Here is a 20,977-nt window from a genome sequence, read left to right on the forward strand (position 1 = left end):
TAAAAGTAGTGTTGGCAAATCGGACGATTTTTAGTAACCGGTTACTCGCTTAATCTTCCGATCGAGTACCCGGTTACTCGGACGATTTTATGTTATTAGTTCCGTACTTATTATTAATTTTATCCTTTTACTTATTGGTAGAAATAAACAACAAAAGTAAGATGAACTTTATTTACAAATACCGACTAAAAAAAAACCCAGACTAAAAAAAACCCCACACACAGTATCTTCAAAGAATTTTGATTTTTAATGTCACTTGAAACGGGGAGTTTGTTTTTGTTCAAGAAATTAATTATATCAACATAATTATGAAGAATATATATGTCGCGATCGGGGAGAACTAACATACCCTGTAAATACTGGTTGTTTTTGTTGAGTCTCCTGCAAGTCGCTGGTTATCGGAATATGTTTCATTAGACAATCTAAAGTAATTAAGCACCCTTATGCGACAACTCCGATTCACATAATTTGAATTTGACTGATTACGAGTTCTTTAACAATATTTCCACGCTCTCGATGTTTGCGGCGGCATCTGGTTAAGTATGTACCCTAACGCAAGTCCGTTTAAATGAGGTTATTATAACCCAGGTTTTCAAAACACGTACCTCTGGCAATTAAAGCCATCAATTAAACTAATCAAAACAAACTGATCCTTAAGCAAGCCAAACGGTAATTAAATTATAGGGAAATGTGTCAATTTATACATTTACAAATAACATAAAAATCATTTTATACTTATTTAATATGAAAAATGTATTTTTATCCGAGTAACCGAATAGCAGTTTTACTAACCGATACTCGCATCGTTCGACGGTTAACCGGTGGCTAATTGTATTCGGCGCGTCGGCGCGCTCGCGCAACAGATTTTGTTAATAATAAAATTTATCGCTTATTCTATTTTGTTGGCATCGGGCTCGACATTCCACGCACTATTCCTCTTGAAAAATGGCTGAAGCCGCCTCGTGGTAAGTTTTGTTTTTGTACCCTTATATGTATACGTAGGTTTGAATTATAGTTTACTAGGTTTATTTATATAAAATTATAATAAATTATAAAATTGTTCTTATGAATAATGGGAAGCCTGATGAGAAATATTGAGTGATGTTCAATACTTCAGCTTCATTAAGTTTTAACTAGAGTTTCCTCGACACCACGTGCAATATTTTATTAAACATGCAACTTCAAAGCTGTTAGTTATACCTGGTAAGAGTTTTGAAAGAACCTTTTTAAACATACTTGAAGCACAGGGGCATTTTATCCACTCTGTTCTCTACTTCACATATAAAAATACACAAGGTAAGAATCGAAAGTAGCACACGATTTTTAAAAAAAAAAAAAAAAAAAAAAAAAAAAAAAAACTTACTTGAGAAAAGTTACACAAATCCCGAAACAAACTAGTGCAAATAATGTCCTAGTACTTGTCCAGGCTAAATTATTCCACATATATCCATTGCAAAATAGCTTTTATCCAACTAAAACCCCAGCTTTCTGCACAGGGGGTATGTGTTCGCCGAAGAAAAGATAACTCAACCGGATGACAATAGGGTAGTACCTGATGTCCTCAATGGCACTCGGAAGGCATCGGGTACTACCCTATTGTCATCCGGGTGAGTTATCTTTTCTTGGGCGAAGAGTTTCACACTGTGCAGAAAGCTGGGGATTTAGTCGGATAAAAGCTATTTTCGATGGATATATCTAGAATATTTTAGCCTGGATAAGTACTAGGACATTATTTGCGCTAGTTCCTTTCAGGATAGGTGTAACTTTTCTCAAGTAAGTTGTTTTTTGACTTTTTTTTTAAAAAAATGTGCTACTTTCGATTCTTCCCTTGTGTATTTTTATATGTGAAGTAGAGAACAGAGTGGATAAGATGCCCCTGTGCTTGAAGTAGCTGCAGATCTGTAACATTATGGATTTATATATTTGTCTAATGTCTAACATTGTCTTTGTCAAAGATTGACCATAACGCTACAGATCCCGTAATGCTAATAAGGTGCAATATATACGGCGCAATATTTTTGCACAGTTTTGGGGAGAATTTCTCAACTTTCCAGCAATGGTCAGTTAACTACTTTTCACTCCTTAATTCTAGGCACATTATTGAACTATTAATCTGTATATTTCATCCATCTACTTAACCTGTATAGTCGTCTCTACAAGTGATAAACTTGCTTGATTAAAATGATCTGTTAGATTGCTGAAAATCCACGTTAAGCAAGATTATTGCCAGTAGAGACAACTATAAATGATTGGAAGGTGAATAAAATATACATATTGGATACAGAATGTGTCAAGAATTAGGGAATAAAAGGTAGTTGATTGACCAGTGCTAGAAAGTGGAGAAAATCTCCCCAAAAGTGCTAAAAAATTATTGCCCTGTTAATTGCACCTTTTTACATTACAGGTTCTGTTATGGTCAAAGACAAATATGTAAAACCATAACGCTACAGATCTGCAGCTAACTTTTATGCAGCATGCAGTATGTACAAGGTTCTCACCTTGTGTCTTGCTAACCTGAGAACAGACAATGCAATGACCAAAATGGCATACTGGTATATAAAAAGAACATGCATATATTATATACTAGTGAGAAAACTAAATGAATTGCATATTATTTTAGGATAGATTTGGTAAGTATTGTTGTATTTGATATGTTTATATTATTTCTTGTTCCTTTTTCTTGTTCAAGTTTATAAATTATTGTTTTTGTTTTCTGGAGAGTAGTTCAAAATATTGACTTATGTCACATTTTATCCAAATTTTAATTGATATAATTCATTTACATAGAAAAATTCTCAGATTTATGGAAACAAGTGATAAGATTAATAATGAAATAACTAAAATCCATTCAATTAATTTTATAAGAAATAATTGTCAAACTTGCCGTTGATAAAAAGGTACATACATGTATTTTGAAAATTTTGTTTATTCGTCCTACTACTATCTAAGGCCAAAAGAAAATATACTCTTGTTTCCTGTCCCCTGACCAAAAAGATTAGGGTCGGTAGGTAGGGAAAAAATTTTATTTTGAGAAAAAAATTTATTTTCAAAACTCAATGAATGCAGAACATATAGCATATAATAACAAGAAAATTATATGTTAACAGTTTACAAAGCAAGTTTGTTAATCAAGATTTATAAAGTAAGGGTATCCTGTACACTTGTGATGTATTAATTCTGTAAGTATCGTTGGTCGACTTCAATAATTTAGGAAAATAGTTACCCAAAAAATGAAAATGTAATAAAAACTTTGAGGGTCGGAGGGTAAAATGTAGGGTAGGTCGGGTGACAGGAAACAAGAATATTTTTATTTTGGCCTAAATGACACTTTTAATGTTGAATCTGAGGCTTATGAAAAACAAGTTGGGAAAAATGATTAAATTATTATTTCAGTAGAGAAAGACTGGAGTATTATGAACAAAATAATATGTAATCAATGCAAGTCCTAAACATTACCTTGACTTAAAACTTGGTATTCTTTATTTGTATTATATAACATGCTATTTAATATTTCAGTGTGACGACAGCGATTCAGAGGAGAGTAGCCATGCTACCCTTTTTGTAAGTTTTTAGATTTGCCTACTTAAAACTTCTCAATTGTATATAAATCTTTTTATAATTATTACCACAATAATAAGAGTAAATGATATTAGTAGACATGTATATATGGAACATGTATAAGTAATTATAATGATCATATTTCAGAATGCAGATGTTTCCAGGAAAGAAAATGTAGCATCCAGTCCTGACAGTCTAGACCTACCAGACCCAGCTTATGATGCAGAAGAGTAATTTCATAAATATATTTTTAAAATTATTCCAATGCTATGAGTTAACCTCTAAGCATCTTTGATCTGGCCAAGTTTGTGAATCATATATATTTGTAAATAGTCAGAATTTTATCATAATCAGCATTTAGCTCATCTGAACTGAAAGCTTAAGTAAGCTTTTCTTTCTGATCATTTTTTGTCTGGCGTCCATCTGTCTGTCTGTTAATTTTTGTGTGTAACAAATTTTCATTGAGTTTTCTTGGGGTTGAACAAGGGTTTCAAAGGTATATATACTGTGGTAGATAAACAATTTTAGAAGATCTTCTTCAGAACTGCAATGCTTAATAGCTCAAAATGTTATATGACTGTGATATCATCCAAATACAAAATGGACTCAATATATGACATAAAAATACCTTAATAAAAATATTGAAAATCTTTTTAAGGATTCATTTACCAAAATCTAATTAGACTTAGATGTAAAATCCACCCGCATACTCGCTACACTAACATTTAACATCCCATAGAGGGTCACGTCAGAGGTCAAATTCTGAAAATCTATAGATTTATTAGCTTCAGTAAATATGACAATGATTTTGCAGGCAAAAATTTGATTGGTTGAAAGACTTTGACCCCTGACATGACCCACAATGGGATGTTGTTAGATGTTAGTGTAGCTAGTGTGCAAATGGATCTGCGTCTAATTTTAAGAAGACTGCCTTTACTACGTTGTGTACATATTTTGTATACGACTCCATAAAACCTATTTGAGTATTTCTTTTGTTGCTCAGGTGAGTGATGTGGCTCAATGGACATTTGTTTAACTAGGTACCTTAATTTCTAAAATATTAATGAAATGTTGAAGAGTTTCATTCCTCTTTTCAATACTTGCAGTTGTATAATATATTTTTCAATTCTTATTTACATCATTTATACTTTTTTTCAAGGGATGACCTACCAAAATTGGTAAAACGCAAGTTAAAGAAAACAGGAGTGAAAAGAGAGTCCTAACCAAAAAAAATGGAAAGAAAAAACTGGAGGAGAATTTGTTGGGAGTGCAAAAAGGATCATTTGTCTGGATGAAGAGGATGATGTCAGAGAGTTTTCGGAGGAAACAGCAGAAACTGAAGTTGAGACCATTAGTTTTGATGAACATGAAAAAGAGCAAACTGTTGGAGAGTTTTCTGATTTATATGGGCCTTTGTCATCTGATGAAGAAGAAAATGTAACAGAATTCTTTAAAGACTTTCCAATTTTCTCAAGAAAAATTGGTGGATGTGGAGCTGCAGAAATCATTGATGTTCTGATGAAAGTAGATAACTATACTCAATATGTATGTCCAACTGTTCCTTTACAGTGTGAAGAGAATGCCACTTTCTTAGTTGATACTGATAAACTGAGAAAATTTTCAGATCTGACTGTGGATGACAATGGGAAAAGGCCATCAGGATCAAAGTTGTACGTTACAAAGACAGAACGAGGTTATAAGTCCAGCAGACAAATTACTCAATCATATGATTTTCAGCTCAGGAAAAGCTACTATGTCCATGCTGGGACTCCAGATTTCCACAAAATTGTCTACACTATAAGAAACTCAGAAGGACACAACCTCAGACATGCAATTATACAGTATTATTTCCAAGATGGAAAAGTTGTTCCTGTCTTAAAAAATGTTCCACATGGAAATTCTAAGAAAGAACATCCTTTCATTAGAACAAAACCAAGTGCAATTGCAGAAATGAAGAACAAATCTGTTTATATGCAGCCCAAGAAAGTTGTTGCAGATTTGTTCAATGAGGAAGGAGTATCGTTGAACTTCAAATCACCATCAGATATACCTAGAGACAGACCTCAAATTTACAACATTAACAGAAGCAACCCTAGGAAATACCAGACTGGTGGAAAATGTATTACTAATTTTGATGCCATTATCAAGATGTCTGTTGAGGGCAATTTTGCTCGAAGTTTTGAAATGAAAGAAAATGGCCATGCCAGGTGCTTCCTTGCAACAGATCAGCAACTCCTTGATGTGAAAAAATTTTGCTGCAATTCAGATTCCATTTTAGGCATAGATCCAACATTTGATCTTGGAGGATTTTACCTTACATGTACTACTTACAGACACCCTATGTTTGTCATCAGAGATAGTGGCAGACACCCTCTTTTACTCGGTCCATGTATGATGCATCTTAAACGAGAAACCAGTGACTATGAATACTTCGGCAAAACACTCTCTGGATATATTAAAGATGACGTTGTAAATGTATGGGGATCAGATGGAGAAAAAGCCCTCATAAATGGCCTTCAAAAAAGTAACGCTTTTCAAGGAATCCATCTAATTTGTGAGATACATGCCCGAGAAAACTGTGAAAGAAAGCTTAAGTCATTAAACTTTAAAGAAACTCACATAAATTTATTTTTGAATGAGATATATGGACAGCAGCATGGGAACAAACGCATTGGAGGGCTCATTGACTGTGAAACAGAGTCTGATTTTGATTCATCCCTCATCAATTTGGGCAGGAAGTGGGATGCAATTGAAGTTACCGAAACTGGAAGAAAACCCCCTGAGTTTTTTTACTTGGTTCAAGAAATTCAAAGCCGAAGAGTGTAAAAGAAATCTTTTAAAACCAATAAGAACAGCTGCAGGTCTAGGATATCCTCCTATAAGATACACAAACAACAACAACGAGTCAATTAATAGTGTGCTGAAGCGTGAAGTTGACTATAAAAAACAGTCCTGGGAGAACATGGCGGTGTCTCTACAAAACATTATCCACACGCAGTATCAAGAATTGGAGAAAGGAGTGTTCAACGTTGGGGAATATAGACTACATAATGATTATAATCATCTCTCTGTATCAACACTTAACTGGTCTCAGTTAAACAAAGACCAAAAACAGGACAAGCTTGCCAAAGTATTCAGGTATAATGCAGAATTTACTGAACTGCCAACTCACCATACCTACCTTCAGTCCTTTCCGAAACATACAATGCCCTGACTGCTACGATCTACAAAGCTCATGAACTAAGAGATGTCTGGAGAAAAGCAGGTCTTCTTGCAGGAGACAAGTCCATATTCACTAAACTTTCATCAAACAAAACATGTATAGACTGTAGTGAAAATGTGTACATTGTAGAGGGAAATGAAGAAATGGATTGGTTTACATGTACTTGCACTGGGAGTCACAAATGTCAGAACTTTAATAAGTTTGGAGTATTCTGTGAACACACTATTGCAGCAAGTGAATTCCGGGGATCTTTGCAAAAGTATATACAAGAAATTAAAACGTGTTCTGAAAAGTGTCTCTTGATGCCCTGCTTGAGAAACATACCAAGAAATCTGGGAAAAAAAGGTCCAGAAAGGGAAAAAATGATCCCCATACCAGACCTGTGATTACATCATCAGTGCCACTTTTCACTGAACCTTTCCACAATGAGGATGAATTTGAAGTAAATTTCCTTAAAGATGAAAAAAGAGCCAAAAGATGTGCTGCATGTGGTGTAGATTTTCCGACATCTGTAGTAGTTCAACCATTTGATCTTGTAATGCAGCATCCAGAGCGATACCTATATCCGCAGAAAAACCAAGGTGAAACTGAATGGGTGTACACGGCTCAAAAGAGAGCCACATTCTATCACTGCGCGCCAGAGTGCATTCTAAAGCGACATCCCCATTTCACGATTGATAAAATAAAGATTCCTGAAAATGTTAGATCTAAACTGAAGCCATGCCACATAAAAATGCTCCAGTCTCATTTTAACATGGATTTGTATGGCACTGTAATCAACTAAAAATTTAGTTCTGTATATAACATTCTGATTTACTTTTAATTGAAAATGCTTTTCTTTGTTATAGAATTAATGTTGTATTAGTAATTCAAAAGGATACAAGATTGATATTTTTTACTCTTGCAGTTTTATTTCTTGTGAAAAGACTGTCTTTGGGAATGGGTACTATGAACTAAGAATCTAGTCAATCTAATGTAAACTTGTATGTTGCTCGAAACAAAGTTATGTTTTTATTTTTTGTTCTCTTTGTTTGAATAAGATTTTTGTGCTTTTTCTTTTTTGGCGATGTTTGGTTTATCATAAATAAAACAGAGAGTTTCATAGATGGAGTGTGCTTTTTTAAAAGTTTCAGCATCATTTTTTAAGTGCCTGTGGGGTTTTTTTATTCATGGTCACTAATTAATAATACACTGGTTTTATCAATTTTCATTGGCATCAATTTTTGTGCTATCAGCAAATGATTCAGTATTTAGATCATCATAAAACTTTTGATATGCTTCTTACTTTAATGAACATCAAATTCTACTTTAATTTTCACTCAGCAAAACACAAAAATTAATGTTAAAAGAATGTTCATGGAACCATTGTACATGTATTTTGAATGATGGGATTTTTAATGACAGAGATAAGTGGTTGAGAAGACTACAATTATACAGGAGCTGACAAATAGATCTTTAAGGCACTTTTTCCAAGGGCAAGTACATAAGGTAAAAATTCACTTACCCTATCTAATTTGTTGCTTGCTCTACCATAAACTAATACTGTATTTATAAATATTTCAAAAAAGGAAGACAAATACTAAGAAGATCATGTAGGCCCATATGCCCAGCTTCAAATCTAAGTATTTGATATTTGATTTTATTTTTGATATGTCACTTGCCCACAGGCGAGTGGTTGATAAAATTTTACTTGGCCACCCTAAAATTCACTAGCCCTTGGTGTCGCGCAGTGGGATTTGTCATCCACTGCAATATGGGGAAGCAGACCTTCTGTATACTGGCACTTGATCGGCAGTGCAAATGACCTATTTAAGTTGACAGGCCAGCTTCTTCTGTAACTAAAGCCCCCCCCTTCTTCAAATAAAGATGTTACAGTGGCGTAGTCACAAACTTGAAAGTGTGGGGGGGGGGGGGCATCCTCACAACGTCAGGGGTCCTGAGTCAACACGTTGCCGTTGGCAACGTGTTGACTCAGGACCAGTGACGTTGTGAGGATGGGGGGGGGGTGGAGGCTCAACTTCAGAAATTCTTTGACAAGCAAAAAAAAAAACAAAAAAAAAAAAAAATTTAAAGTCTCCCAAACTCGAAAATCCTATTTCGTGGGGGGGGGGGGGGGGGTAGTGACCTCCACATTTCTTCATAACTATACTTGGGTCAAAAAGTGGGAGGGGTATACTTGGGTCAAAAAGTGGGAGGGGGCAACTATCCCTTCAATAAACATTTGCTATAGTAATAGTAATGGTGGGGAAAAATAGCTTTGATTTTGTTCTTCATTAAAAAGGGGGGGGGCACAGACATACTCTTGCCCCCCCCCCCGATCTGAAAGGGGGGGGGGCTGGTGCCCCCCCCCCCCCTTTGACTACGCCTATGCGTTAATTTTAGTAATAGAATCAAAGAATCTTTGTCAAACATTGATACCAATGTATTGCAGCTTATTGTCCTAATAATTAAGTCTGTTAAAAAGGAGGTTAAACTCGACAGTCTAGGGTCTTTATGTAATATATATATATATATATATATATATATATATATATATATATATATATATATATATATATATATATATTTATTTATACCAGTAAACTTTTGTCTTACATAAAAATCATAGCACTAAATATTTTTAAATGCTATTAATGTTTGGGGATATATAAGATAAGATAAGATAAGATTTATTAATATATACAGAGAGAAATCGAAAGTAGGTAAACATGGATCCACCCAATAAAAAATACAATCGGGTTTGGGCTGTCGACTTGAATATAAGCGATAATGCTTAAATAAAGAAAATCCCGGTCATTTGAGTGTTTTAATACAGGGAGAAAATACTTTTGTGATATTGGGACGAGATTGACGCGCTGGTGCGCCGACGCGCCGAATACAATTAGCCTAACCGGTTAACCGGGTACTCGTTGCCAACACTAAATAAAAGCCGTTTGTCTGCACTTTGACCATCCCTGATGTTAGAAAAAAAGTGCGAAAGTCTACATTTTCTGTAGAATTTGCAGCATGTCTATTTTCAAACATGTGTTACTATAAATAGAAATAGAAACCTCTGCTTCACATTCTGTATTTTGTATATGCTTTATTTTACTTGTTGGTCACTGATTGTCAATAGCAATAAATACAAAAACTACATTTTTCCGAAAGTTTACAGTATGTCTATTTTTAAACTTATGTTACTATAAATAGAAATGGAAGCCTGTACTTCTCATTCTGTATTTGATATACGGCTTTCTTTTACTTGTTGGTCACCATATGCCAATAGCAGTTAAAAACAGACAGTCAGCAATTATTCATCCAAAATTTTAGAAAAAAGTTTTAAAAAAAAGACATTTCTCCGATTGTGTACAGTACGTCTATTTTTAAACACATGTTACTATAAATAGAAATGGAAACCTCTGCTTCTCATTCTGTATTTGAGATAATGCTTTCTTTGACTTGTTGGTCACTATATGCCAATAGCAGTTAACTACAGATAGTCAGCAATTATTCATCCAAAAATTTAGAAAAAAAGTACGCAAAAGACATTTTTCCGATATTTTGCATCACGTCTATTTTTAAAACATGTGTTACTATAAATAGAAATGGAAACCTGTGCTTCTCATTCTGTATTTGGTATATGCTTTCTTTTACTTGTTGGTCACCATATGCCAATAAGCAGTTAAAAACATATATTCTGCAATTGTTCATCCAAAATGTGAGAAAAAAAGTACAAAAAACTACATGTTTCTGATATTTTGCTGTACCTCTATTTTCAAACATGTTACTATAAATAGAAATGGAAACCACTGCTTCTCATTTTGTATTTGATATAAGGCTTTCTTTTACTTGTTGGTCACCATATGCCAGTAGCAGTTAAAAACAGACAGTCGGCAATTATTCATCCAAAATTTTAGAAAAAAGTTCAAAAAAACGACATTTTCCCGTTATTTTGCATTACGTCTATTTTTAAACATGTGTTACTATAAATAGAAATGGAAACCTCTGCTAATCATGCTGCATTCCATTGAATGTTCTTTTGTTCTTGTCAGTCACATAATATCAGTTACAGTTAATGACAGTAAGTCGGTAAATTTCCCATCTCTAATTTGAGAATTAGTGGAAAATCAACATTAAACAGTTAATTTCATATGTGTCTATTTTTAGACATTTGTACAATTTATAGAGATGAGAGCCTGTCCTCAATAATTTGTGAGATATTATACTATTCCTTGTTCTTATTGATGAAATATTGGAGATATCCATATTTTTATTATTTATGATTTAGTGGAGCTTCAAAATGAGGAAAAATTGTCCTTTTTCATCATTTTATGAGACATGTCTATATTTAGGCATTTGAAGCTATAAATAGAAAATGGAAATCCCTGAAAATAATATGCATGGTAGTTATCGGTGTCCAGTCTCTGACATTAGCACATTGACTTTTACTGTATATTTCATAACTACCTAGCAATGGCATCTTAAACTCTGCCCAAATTTCATTTTTTGGATTTTTCTTAAATATGTCTATTTTTAGATACATGTTACTAAAAATAGCATCGAGATCCCACTCCAATTTTTTCATGAGGGGACACTACTAATAGCGAGCGCAGCGAGGCGGCGCGAAGCGTCGCTAGCGTAGCGAGCTCAATAGACTAACGTGTACGAATGGAGGAAATTCGGGTTGAAATCTGCACATTGTTCCAAGAAATTTTTATCTCACCGCGTGAAAAAATTCCAAACTCCCAATAATGCTTTGCGGTGCATAGCAACTTAGAAGTTAAAACCAGAGACGTATAATAGAGGGTCTCTTATACGTCTCTGTTAAAACATAGCAACAACTTACTTGAAAAAAAAGAATACAAGTAGTATAAACGGCCTGGATGGGGGGGGGGGTCAACTGAGTGCTCTTTTGGGGCTGGGGGATAGGGGGTTCAACGGAGCGCACTCCTGGGTCCTGGGGGATAGGGGGTTCAACGGAGTGCAGCCCCTGTGTGGGGATAGGTGGGTCAAGAGAGTGCAGCCCCTGGGGGATAGCCGGGTCGATTCATTACATATAGCCCCCCTAAATACGGGGTGTGTGTTTACACTGTGTTTACATTATACTATATACGCTGCTACTACGACTCACAACGCTGCTACTACGATTTTGGCAGCGACTCAACAATTTGATTATGACGTCACGCTTCACAGTCTAGCCCTAACCGGTTCAAACTGGTTTTATTGAAAACAATAACAAATAACACACAAGACAAAACAAAAGAACACAGCAATTTTATTCAAGTGAAAAATATATCCATTTACTTCTTCTTCTTCTGTGCCTTATCGGTCATCAGGGATAGTTTTCTCTTGTGTGTAGTACTGGGGCCTGGAATCTCTCTGTTGTCTTCCTTTTTCTCTTTTTTGTCTCCTACTTTCACTAAAGGTTTGGTCTGGTGGGTCCCTGAAATCTTGGGTTCTTGAGGCTTTTTCTCCAGTTTTTGTATTTCTTTGACGAATTGTTGATCCTCCTCATCCTCTTTACACTGATTAGCCCAATGGCCAAATTTTCCGCACTTGTAACACAAATCTTTCTTGGGGCAATCTGGGGCCCAATGCCCTAATTCTTTGCAGATGTAGCATGGATCCGTCTGTCTAGTTTTCTTTTTTTCTCCCGATTCCCCTTGTCCTTCTTTTTTCTGGTAAGTGCTTCCTCCTCCTCTCATTTTTTCTTGCATGTTAGTAACTTTCACTTCTAATTTGGATAATTTGGCACGAATCAAACAAAATTCACTGATGTTGTAAGTTTTCAGATCAGTCAGCTTGTTTTCCTGATCACCCACCTTCTCAGCAATATATTTCAGCTTGTTTTCATGATGTCGCACCTTCTCACCAATATAATTCAGCTTGTTGTTAAGATCACTCACCTTGTTGTTCGTATCATTCATCTTGTTGTCAAGACCAGACAGCATGTTGACAATTCCATCCAGAGTTGTATTTAAGATACCCATATCTTCTTTATTCGCATATTCTGGAAGATTATACATGCCCAAATCTAATCCCACTGCATCCTGTGACTCTGGCATGGGGGCTCCTACATACCCTTCAGGTGTCACATATCTGGGGTTGTCTGGGGTATTCATCATTGCTTCTGCCATAATATTTTTCACGTCTGTCAAGTTCGAAATGCCAAGCAAGAATGATGCTTAAATCCCAGCTCCGCTTTATATACCTGCTATGGGCCGTGTGCAAAAATACCTGGGCTTTTATACCTGTTGCATCACCTGTAAGGGCCGTGTGCAAAAAATTAGGGGCCGTGTGCAAAACATACGATAGACCTACGTTTTTTTTTTATGCTGACTACACAGGTAAATACTTGGCAGCGATTCAAATCTGTGTGCAAAAAAAAAACAAAAAAAAAACGATTTACCTACGTTTTATACGGGGGGTATAAATGAGAAGAAAAATCTGATCCTTTCTTCACAATCGACTATCATGTCAACCCTGATACACACTCACTCTCTGATTTTAGATGGGTATGATTGTTTAGTACGATGGGCACAAAACCACCAAGAATCTCTACCCCCGGAGGCAGAACAAGTATTTCAGGAAGCGAGCACTATCATGGAAACCCCTCAAGATTTGTGGTTACTATGCCTAGCTTTATCACATGCGACGACCATGGGGAGACTAGCTACCATACATTTTCTATGTCGACATATGAAAACAATTCTGCCCCAGAAATGGTACGGACTGAACCTGACCCGTTATTTCGGAAAGCCTTACAGTTTCCTGACCCATCCCCAAGCGGCCAAAGTGATTTTACTGTGGCAGGACATAGATGCGATGGAGAAAGTATGTATTCAATACGGAATGAAATACCTGTAAATTTCACACAGACTAGGAAATCAGTGACTTTTAATACCAGCCTCAATCAAATCTACGAATTACCCCCCGAAGACCGGAGAAGTCCCTGGATGGCCCTAGTAGCGGATCGAATACGATTTCGGAGGAGAATTCGACAGTGGGAAGCATTGTTAGTTTTTAAGAAATAAAAAAATCTTGTAATACTACATCACTGTTATGTTATTGTATGACGTCATCTACACACTCGGGTTCGGCCTTTCCCCCCTTCAATTTTGCTTTCTCACTGTGGTGGGCGTGTTTACCAAATGGCATGATTTTGTTTTAGCCAATCACATTTGATCACATGATTGGTTTTTCCATGTTTCGCACGCGATTGCAGTATCGTCTGCTATTGTTTATAAATACAGACCCTCCGAGCGCTCGGTATCATTCTGCTGCTAGCTGAATTCCTGATTAAAGAGAGAAAAAAGAAGTGAAGGAAGAAAGAAGAAGATGGGCGATCAAAGGATATTCCACGAGGACTTATACCTCATTCCCGGTATCCAGATAGAGGGCTATATTGTTGTAAGGCGCCTGGATAATGGGAGAGAGCTAATGCGGCTTAACATGGTACGAGTCCAGACTAACAACAATCGTTCGAGGAGCCACCCCTACCGCAGGCCGCCATCCAGATCGCCGCCGTCACCCCCACGACCTGCAGCCCCCCAGATCCAGGCCAGGAACCAGGGGGGGATTCCCCCCTGGGGGTTCAGGGTCCCCGTCCAGAGGATCCTCTGTACCCTGTGCCTAGCTGACGACGAGAACAATAATTTCTGTTGTTCTAGATGTCTCCAAAGACCATCATGTGTGTTATGTGCTGCCCGCCTAGTAGAGCGAAACCTTCCATGTCCGCTATGCCGGAATTCCGAGGTCGTTATTGTGCCTTTAAGCCGGAGACCCCAGTCTGACAGGGACCAATCCAGTGATTCGGATGATGATGTAGATTATGGCCGGATGGTGCAACAACTGTTAGCTTAGTAAAGCCTACCGGGGGACCCCACCAGATTCCAAAACTTGAAAAAACCAGAAGTCTCTGTCGAGACTGTAGCTCTACTGGTATGTACTTATCTAAAACCATTGCACTATTTTATGTATCTTTGTGTAGTCTACTTGTGTGCCAACTTATTCTGAAATCAAACTAGAACTGTAGAAGGAGTAGCGTTATTAAGGAATTTCACAGAAAATTCTATTTTTAGTAACCATGGTAACACCGTTCATCGAAATCAGAAACCGATGCACTATTCTATGTATCTTAGGGTAGTCTACTTGTGTGCCAAGTTATACTGAAATCAGACCAAAACTGTAGAAGGAGAAGCGTTTCGAAAGAATTTCACAGAAAATTCTATTTTTAGTAACCATGGCAACATCGTTCATCAAAATTAAAAACCGATGCACTATTCTATGTATCTTAGTGTAGTCTACTTGTGTGCCAAGTTATATTGAAATCAGACCAAAACTGTAGAAGAAGTAGCGTTTTTAAGGAATTTCACAGAAAATTCTATTTTTAGTAACCATAGCAACACCGTTCATCGAAATTAAAATCCGATGCACTATTCTATGTATCTTAGTGTAGCCTACTTGTGTGCCAAGTTATATTGAAATCAGACCAAAACTGTAGAAGGAGTAGCGTTTTAAAGGAATTTCACAGAAAAGTCTATTTTTAGTAACCATGGCAACACGGTTCATCAAAATCAAAAACCGATGCACTATTATAAGTATCTTAGTGTAGTCTACTAGTGTGCCAAGTTATACTGAAATCAGACCAAAACTGTGGAAGGAGTAGCGTTTTTAAGGAATTTCACAGAAAATTCTATTTTTAGTAACCATGGCAACACCGTTCATCGAAATCAAAAGCCGATGCACTATTCTATGTATCATAGTGACGTCTACTTGTGTGTCAAGTTATACTGAAATCAGACCAAAACTGTGGAAGGAGTAGCGTTTTCAAGGAATTTTACAGAAAATTCTATTTTTAGTAACCATGGCAACACTGTTCATCGAAATTAAAAACCCATGCACTATTCTATGTATCTTAGTGTAGTCTACTTATGTGCCAAGTTATATTGAAATCAGACTAAAATTGTAGGAGGAGTAGCGTTTTGAAAAATTGTTTACAGACGGACAGACAGACAGACGGACGGACGCCGGACGCATTACTATCGCATAAGCTCTTCTGGTCTATGACCAGTAGAGCTAAAAACAAACAAAAAAAACAACAAAAAACCAAAAAAGCCCTTTTAAGGGCTACCCAATTGTTTCGAAAAGATGCCTTCAGTACAGTCAAAAAAGAAAGGAATTGTGTGTGTCTCTTAGAAAAAAAAAGATTTTTTTTTTCCAAAATACAGTCAAAGAAACGATTGTATCTTAGAAAAAAAGAGGATCTTTTTAAAAAATACAGTCAAAGAAATGAAACGTTTGTGTGTGTGTTCAAAAAGAGTACCTTATACAGTCAAAAAAAAAAAAAAGAAACATTGTGTTTCTCTCAAGTTATAACACCAGGTCACTTTTTAAAATTTTTATGTCTTCAAGTACGGCGTAATTTTCTATGTAAATTAGGCGGCCATGGCGAATCTCCTCAAAGATTTTACCCCAGTGAAAAAGGCTTGTAATCCATCGTGTAGGTCGTTTAAAGTTGTTACACATTGTTTATGATTGTGATTATGTTATCCCTCACCTATATGTTTAATGTCAGCTATGCTAAATAACCCATTTCTGTGTAATTTGAGATAATGTTTTGTCATGTGCTTAAAGTATGGCCTGCTATTCATGTCATCATTTAAAGTCGATCCTAATTAAATCTGTCTTTAAAAAAATACATTTTACAAAAGACATTTAATATGATTAGAGTATAAGTATCCATATATATAAGAGATATTATTTTGCATTACATTTATAAGAGGCAATGTCTCATATAATTTAAATCATAATAACAAAATGGGTTTTATTTTTTCTATACAGTCCTCAACCTGGAAGATATATGGTTTGTTCCTAACCATCTATAATCCATTCTCTATGAAGTGAAGCGTGCTGGCTGCTGGTCTTCCTTTGGAAATACACAGTGAATCAATTATGATAAAAACAAAACTTGAATCTAAAAAAAAGTTTCAATGAGATATCATTTTAATTTATTTTCATTATTATTAAGATAATTATTATTAAGATAATTATTTCAAATGTTTATATTTTTAAAATGGATAAAAAATAAAATCTGATAATGGAAAATCAATACCATAAAGATAGCAAGTTTTGACTCCAATTACTGATGAATTTCTGAATTTTCCATTAAATATTGACATTATATCACAGGGGAAAGAAAACTACTTGAGTGTTTCTACTACCCCCAGAGATCTGCTTATGAGTGCATGGGGATTGCGGTGGACCTTCTCTCCTGTTTTAAACAGACTTTAGAGTATGACAGATAAAAAAGGTACTTTTTCTTCTTTATTTTACATCACATGAAAACACACAATTAATGATGATGATGAAGAATGTACACATGTTTTTCATAAGTGTGTACAAATTGTTCAATATAATGTCTATAATGAATCCAATTTCCTTGGGCTAGTCCACAGGCAATCTTGTAAGGAAAAGCATAAGTCTGGTAAGGTAAACTTTCCCCCATTTCTTGTAAACAAGTTTGAAACCATTGCTCTCTGTTTTGTGGGGTATCCTGATAAGTGGAAATTCTTTTAGGTCGGTGATTTGCTTTTCCATAATCCCATTGAGCTAGTAAACAAATGACCACAGGGGTTTGTGAGGGAAACACCTTAATAGTGCCTGGAATTCCTCTATCTTCTTCTACAGCTAAATTTCTAGTCCCTAGAGGTCTGCGAGTGGCATAGAGATTAGCTTGTGGGAATTTCTCTGCAATACTTTGACTCAATCCATGAGCTTTTACAGTTAAACAATTACATTGATGAACAATAGCTTCTACCTCACAGTTGAGTAAATCACCTTGTATCTCCTTGAGACTCATGATGTAAAATGAATCTATTTTTTTTTCATAAAACACCCTTGTTTTTATAGAACAACAACAACAACAACACAATGAAACAAGATTTGAAAAAAATCTATGGTTAAAGGGAGATAACTTATTTTTAAAAATGACAAAAACCCACAATTTTTTTCTTTTCTTTTTATTGAGATCAAACAATAAATAACAGTTTATTTATTCACATCTTGACCAGCTCACATTCTTTAAGAACCTTTTCTTCATAGCTTCTCTGGCTGCAATAGCTTCAGGTTTCTTCCAAGCTCCTATTTCCCATTCTATCCAATCTCTGGGCTCCAATTCCTTATTTCTCTCCTCCGGTTTCAGAACCCCATATTCTTCATAGTCACCTCCTTGCTTGTAAAACATACTTTCCAATTCTGGAGTACTGTGAGACATAGCAAAATCAGCAGTGATATGAAGTCTGCACATAGTCAGGCCTCCTTCTGGTTGCTTCATTTGAATGAATCCCCTGATTTGATGCAGTTCTCCTGTCCAGGGATGTCTTTCCTTTTGTATAATCAAATACTGGTAACCGACGAAGAAATCATCTTGGTTGCTCAGAAACATATCTATATCTTCTTCTTCTTTGGGCTCTTTAATAGTGAAAGTCCAATTAATGGCTATCCTGTAACATCTGTCTGGAAATTTAGGATCCTTCACAGGCTCATTCAGGCGTAAATATTCATTCTTTGGTTCCGGATCCAGGGTTTTCAACTCTATTCTTCTTTTTGTTTGAGGAGCTTCCTGATCCCCCTCCATAGGTTCCGTCATTCTCTTTTCTAATAAGGTAAATTTATCTTTGTCCATCTCCATGTCTTCTAATATTCTTGGAATTCGTTTGCCAAACTGTTGTTTACTCAACCACATGCCCCCAACTGAGGAGGATCATCTTTAACACCTTGTTTTTATACCCCCACCTTGAAAGATAAGGGCCGTGTGCAAAAAAAAATATGTTTTACCTACGTTTTTTTTTATGCTGACTACACAGGTAAATACTTGGCAGCGATTCAAGATTATGACGTCACGCTTCACAGTCTAGCCAGTCTAGCCTAACCAGTTCAAACTGGATTTTTTTTTACTGAAAAAACACTAACACATAAATAATAAGAACCCAGATTTTGTTTGTTTTTTTTTTTTTTATTAAACAAACAACAACAAACAACAAACAATGCATTTACAATACATTTTGATAAAAACATTGACACTTTTGTCCATGACCCGTAGGTAATTTATGATAAGTGTTTTTAAACCAATTCGCTACGTATCTGTCCCTTTGTAAAGAAGTACTCTGGTCAAAGGGGAATAGCCACTCGTCAGTTTTCTTTCTTTTCTTGTCTCTTTGATGTAAATAATACACGCAATATTGTCCACACACATCGGTATTCCAGTCTTGATAGCGATACGGATTATAAGTCCATTGTTGAGCATGACGCTGGATAAAATCTTGAATTTCTTTTTGTAAGGGAGGAAATCCATAAGAATCGAAATATTCCACCACGGGATTGCTCACATACAGACACACCCAATGTTCTCCAGGTCGATCTTGAGGATCCGTATTGACCACCACAGCTTTTTCTCCAGGTCTTAATTGATCCGGTAATAAATCTACAGGATACACACCTCCAAAAGAACTCTTGAATTCTCTGGATAAGACTTCTCTCAATTGCCCAGTATCCATTTTTTAGTAATCAGTGCTCACTTCTCTCTGTTTGTTAATTTCTAATAGGTTATCGAATTCTGCATACACCACACAATTGATGGTGGTAACCGTATTGTTGGTAAACTGCACTTCTACTCTCAGATTTCCTGTTTCTATGATGTGGAATTTGTCCGATTGCGCTTCTTGATCTTTAGTGAAATCCCAGCCCCATAGAGTGTAGCCGCTTTTATACTCTTCTAGGGTAATGTCCGGAGCCCAATCTTCTAATTTTCCCAGAGCTTGATACAGACTGAGATAGGATCTCAGATATAAATCCTCGTTGAAATGAGGTTCAAAACAACGAGTACTCATGGTCTCTCCGTTGATACTGACATCTAATTTCTTGATCCCAAAGTTTTGGAAATGAAAGGGATTTTTAGTCTTATCTCCGTTAAAGGCCGCATTCTCCACAAAGCCTAAAATGAGACGTTTAGGCATCTGACCTTGAAACAGATAATCTGTAATCTTAGACTGGATCCCTATGGGGATGGTAAAGGTTTTCACTTCCACTCTTTGCAAGGGATATTTGGCTCTGTGGGTGTTCAAACTTTGATTAATGGTATTCATCATGACTGCTGTGGGTTTGACTTTTCTCACCCACAAGATCATACTCAATATTTTCACTTTTCCTGTACTTCCTCCTTTGTTCATCATGTAGAAAGAGGGTCTAGCTCGATTAAATTGCAAACGGACGTCCACTCCATTGGGTAGAAATCGATCTTGTTGAAACAAATCCAAATGTAAACCATCCAGCAAATTGATTTTCTTACTGTCAGCAATAGCTTGGTGTCTTTTTCTGAATCCTTTGTTTTTAGAATTGTCCGGTAACGCTGTGAGGATGGGTTGGTTAATGGTCACCGTGTCGGCCGCACCATTTACACCCGGTGTTACATTAAAGGTTTTATTTTGAGCTACACCAAGGTCGTCTAACCCCACTTCGTCCATGTGTCCTGCCGTATCTTTTTCCCACAGACTACAGGCCCTCGTCTGTGTCTTTAAAGTTCTGGGTCGGTAAGACAATAATTTCTCCAGATAAGCTTTGTAAGGATAAGTATCCGTTCCCGGAGTCACTATTTTGCCATTCAGACTGACATCGATTTCCGTAAACATGGAATGTAAGATATTATTCACGGGACTCGAAGTGCTGTTCGCCCCAGTCAGATTACTTCCATCGTCTTTGGTAAATTTACATACCATTTGAAGATAAGTTTGAGATAAATCCAGATAGTGATCTCCTTGTCCTTTAATTTCAAATTCGATGGGAGCGGTGTCGGAATCTAAAGTACTAGAAATGGGGTAATATTCTTCCCATTTTGAGTCTTCTAAAGCAATGTTGGTGGGAGGGACTTGGAACAATTCTAAATTGTTCATCCCACACGCACAGGAAAATAGTATGGCAGAAGCAATGATGAATACTCCACACAACCCCAGCTATGTGATACCTGAAGGGTATGTAGGAGCCCCCATGCCAGAGTCACAGGATGCAGTGGGATTAGATTTGGGTATGTATAATCTTCCAGAATATGCGAATAAAGAAGATATGGGCCTATTAAATACAACTCTGGATGGGATTGTCAACATGCTGTCCGCTCTTGACAACAAGATGAATGATATGAACAACAAGGTGAGTGATCTTAAC

General features: G+C 36.2%; 2 protein-coding genes across 2 annotated transcripts; both read right to left on the reverse strand.

The window, feature by feature from the left end:
* Nucleotides 1-16,655: 16,655 nt before the first annotated feature.
* On the reverse strand, nucleotides 16,656-17,621 carry LOC134233113 (uncharacterized). The gene is made up of 2 exons (XM_062715106.1): nucleotides 17,163-17,621; nucleotides 16,656-16,688 (listed from the first exon to the last, which is right to left on the reverse strand). The coding sequence occupies exons 1-2, from the start codon at nucleotides 17,619-17,621 to the stop codon at nucleotides 16,656-16,658; spliced, it is 492 nt and encodes a 163-aa protein (XP_062571090.1).
* A 1,699-nt stretch (nucleotides 17,622-19,320) lies between these two features.
* LOC134233114 (uncharacterized protein F54H12.2-like) lies at nucleotides 19,321-20,709 on the reverse strand. The gene has a single exon (XM_062715107.1). It carries the CDS (start codon nucleotides 20,707-20,709, stop codon nucleotides 19,321-19,323), a length of 1,389 nt encoding a protein of 462 aa, XP_062571091.1.
* Between the last annotated feature and the right edge of the window lie 268 nt (nucleotides 20,710-20,977).

Source organism: Saccostrea cucullata, unplaced genomic scaffold (genome assembly GCF_032062105.1).
Source record: "Saccostrea cucullata isolate Sc308-1 unplaced genomic scaffold, CSIRO_AGI_Scuc_v1 ctg6182, whole genome shotgun sequence".
Classification (NCBI taxonomy): Eukaryota; Metazoa; Mollusca; class Bivalvia; order Ostreida; family Ostreidae; genus Saccostrea; species Saccostrea cuccullata.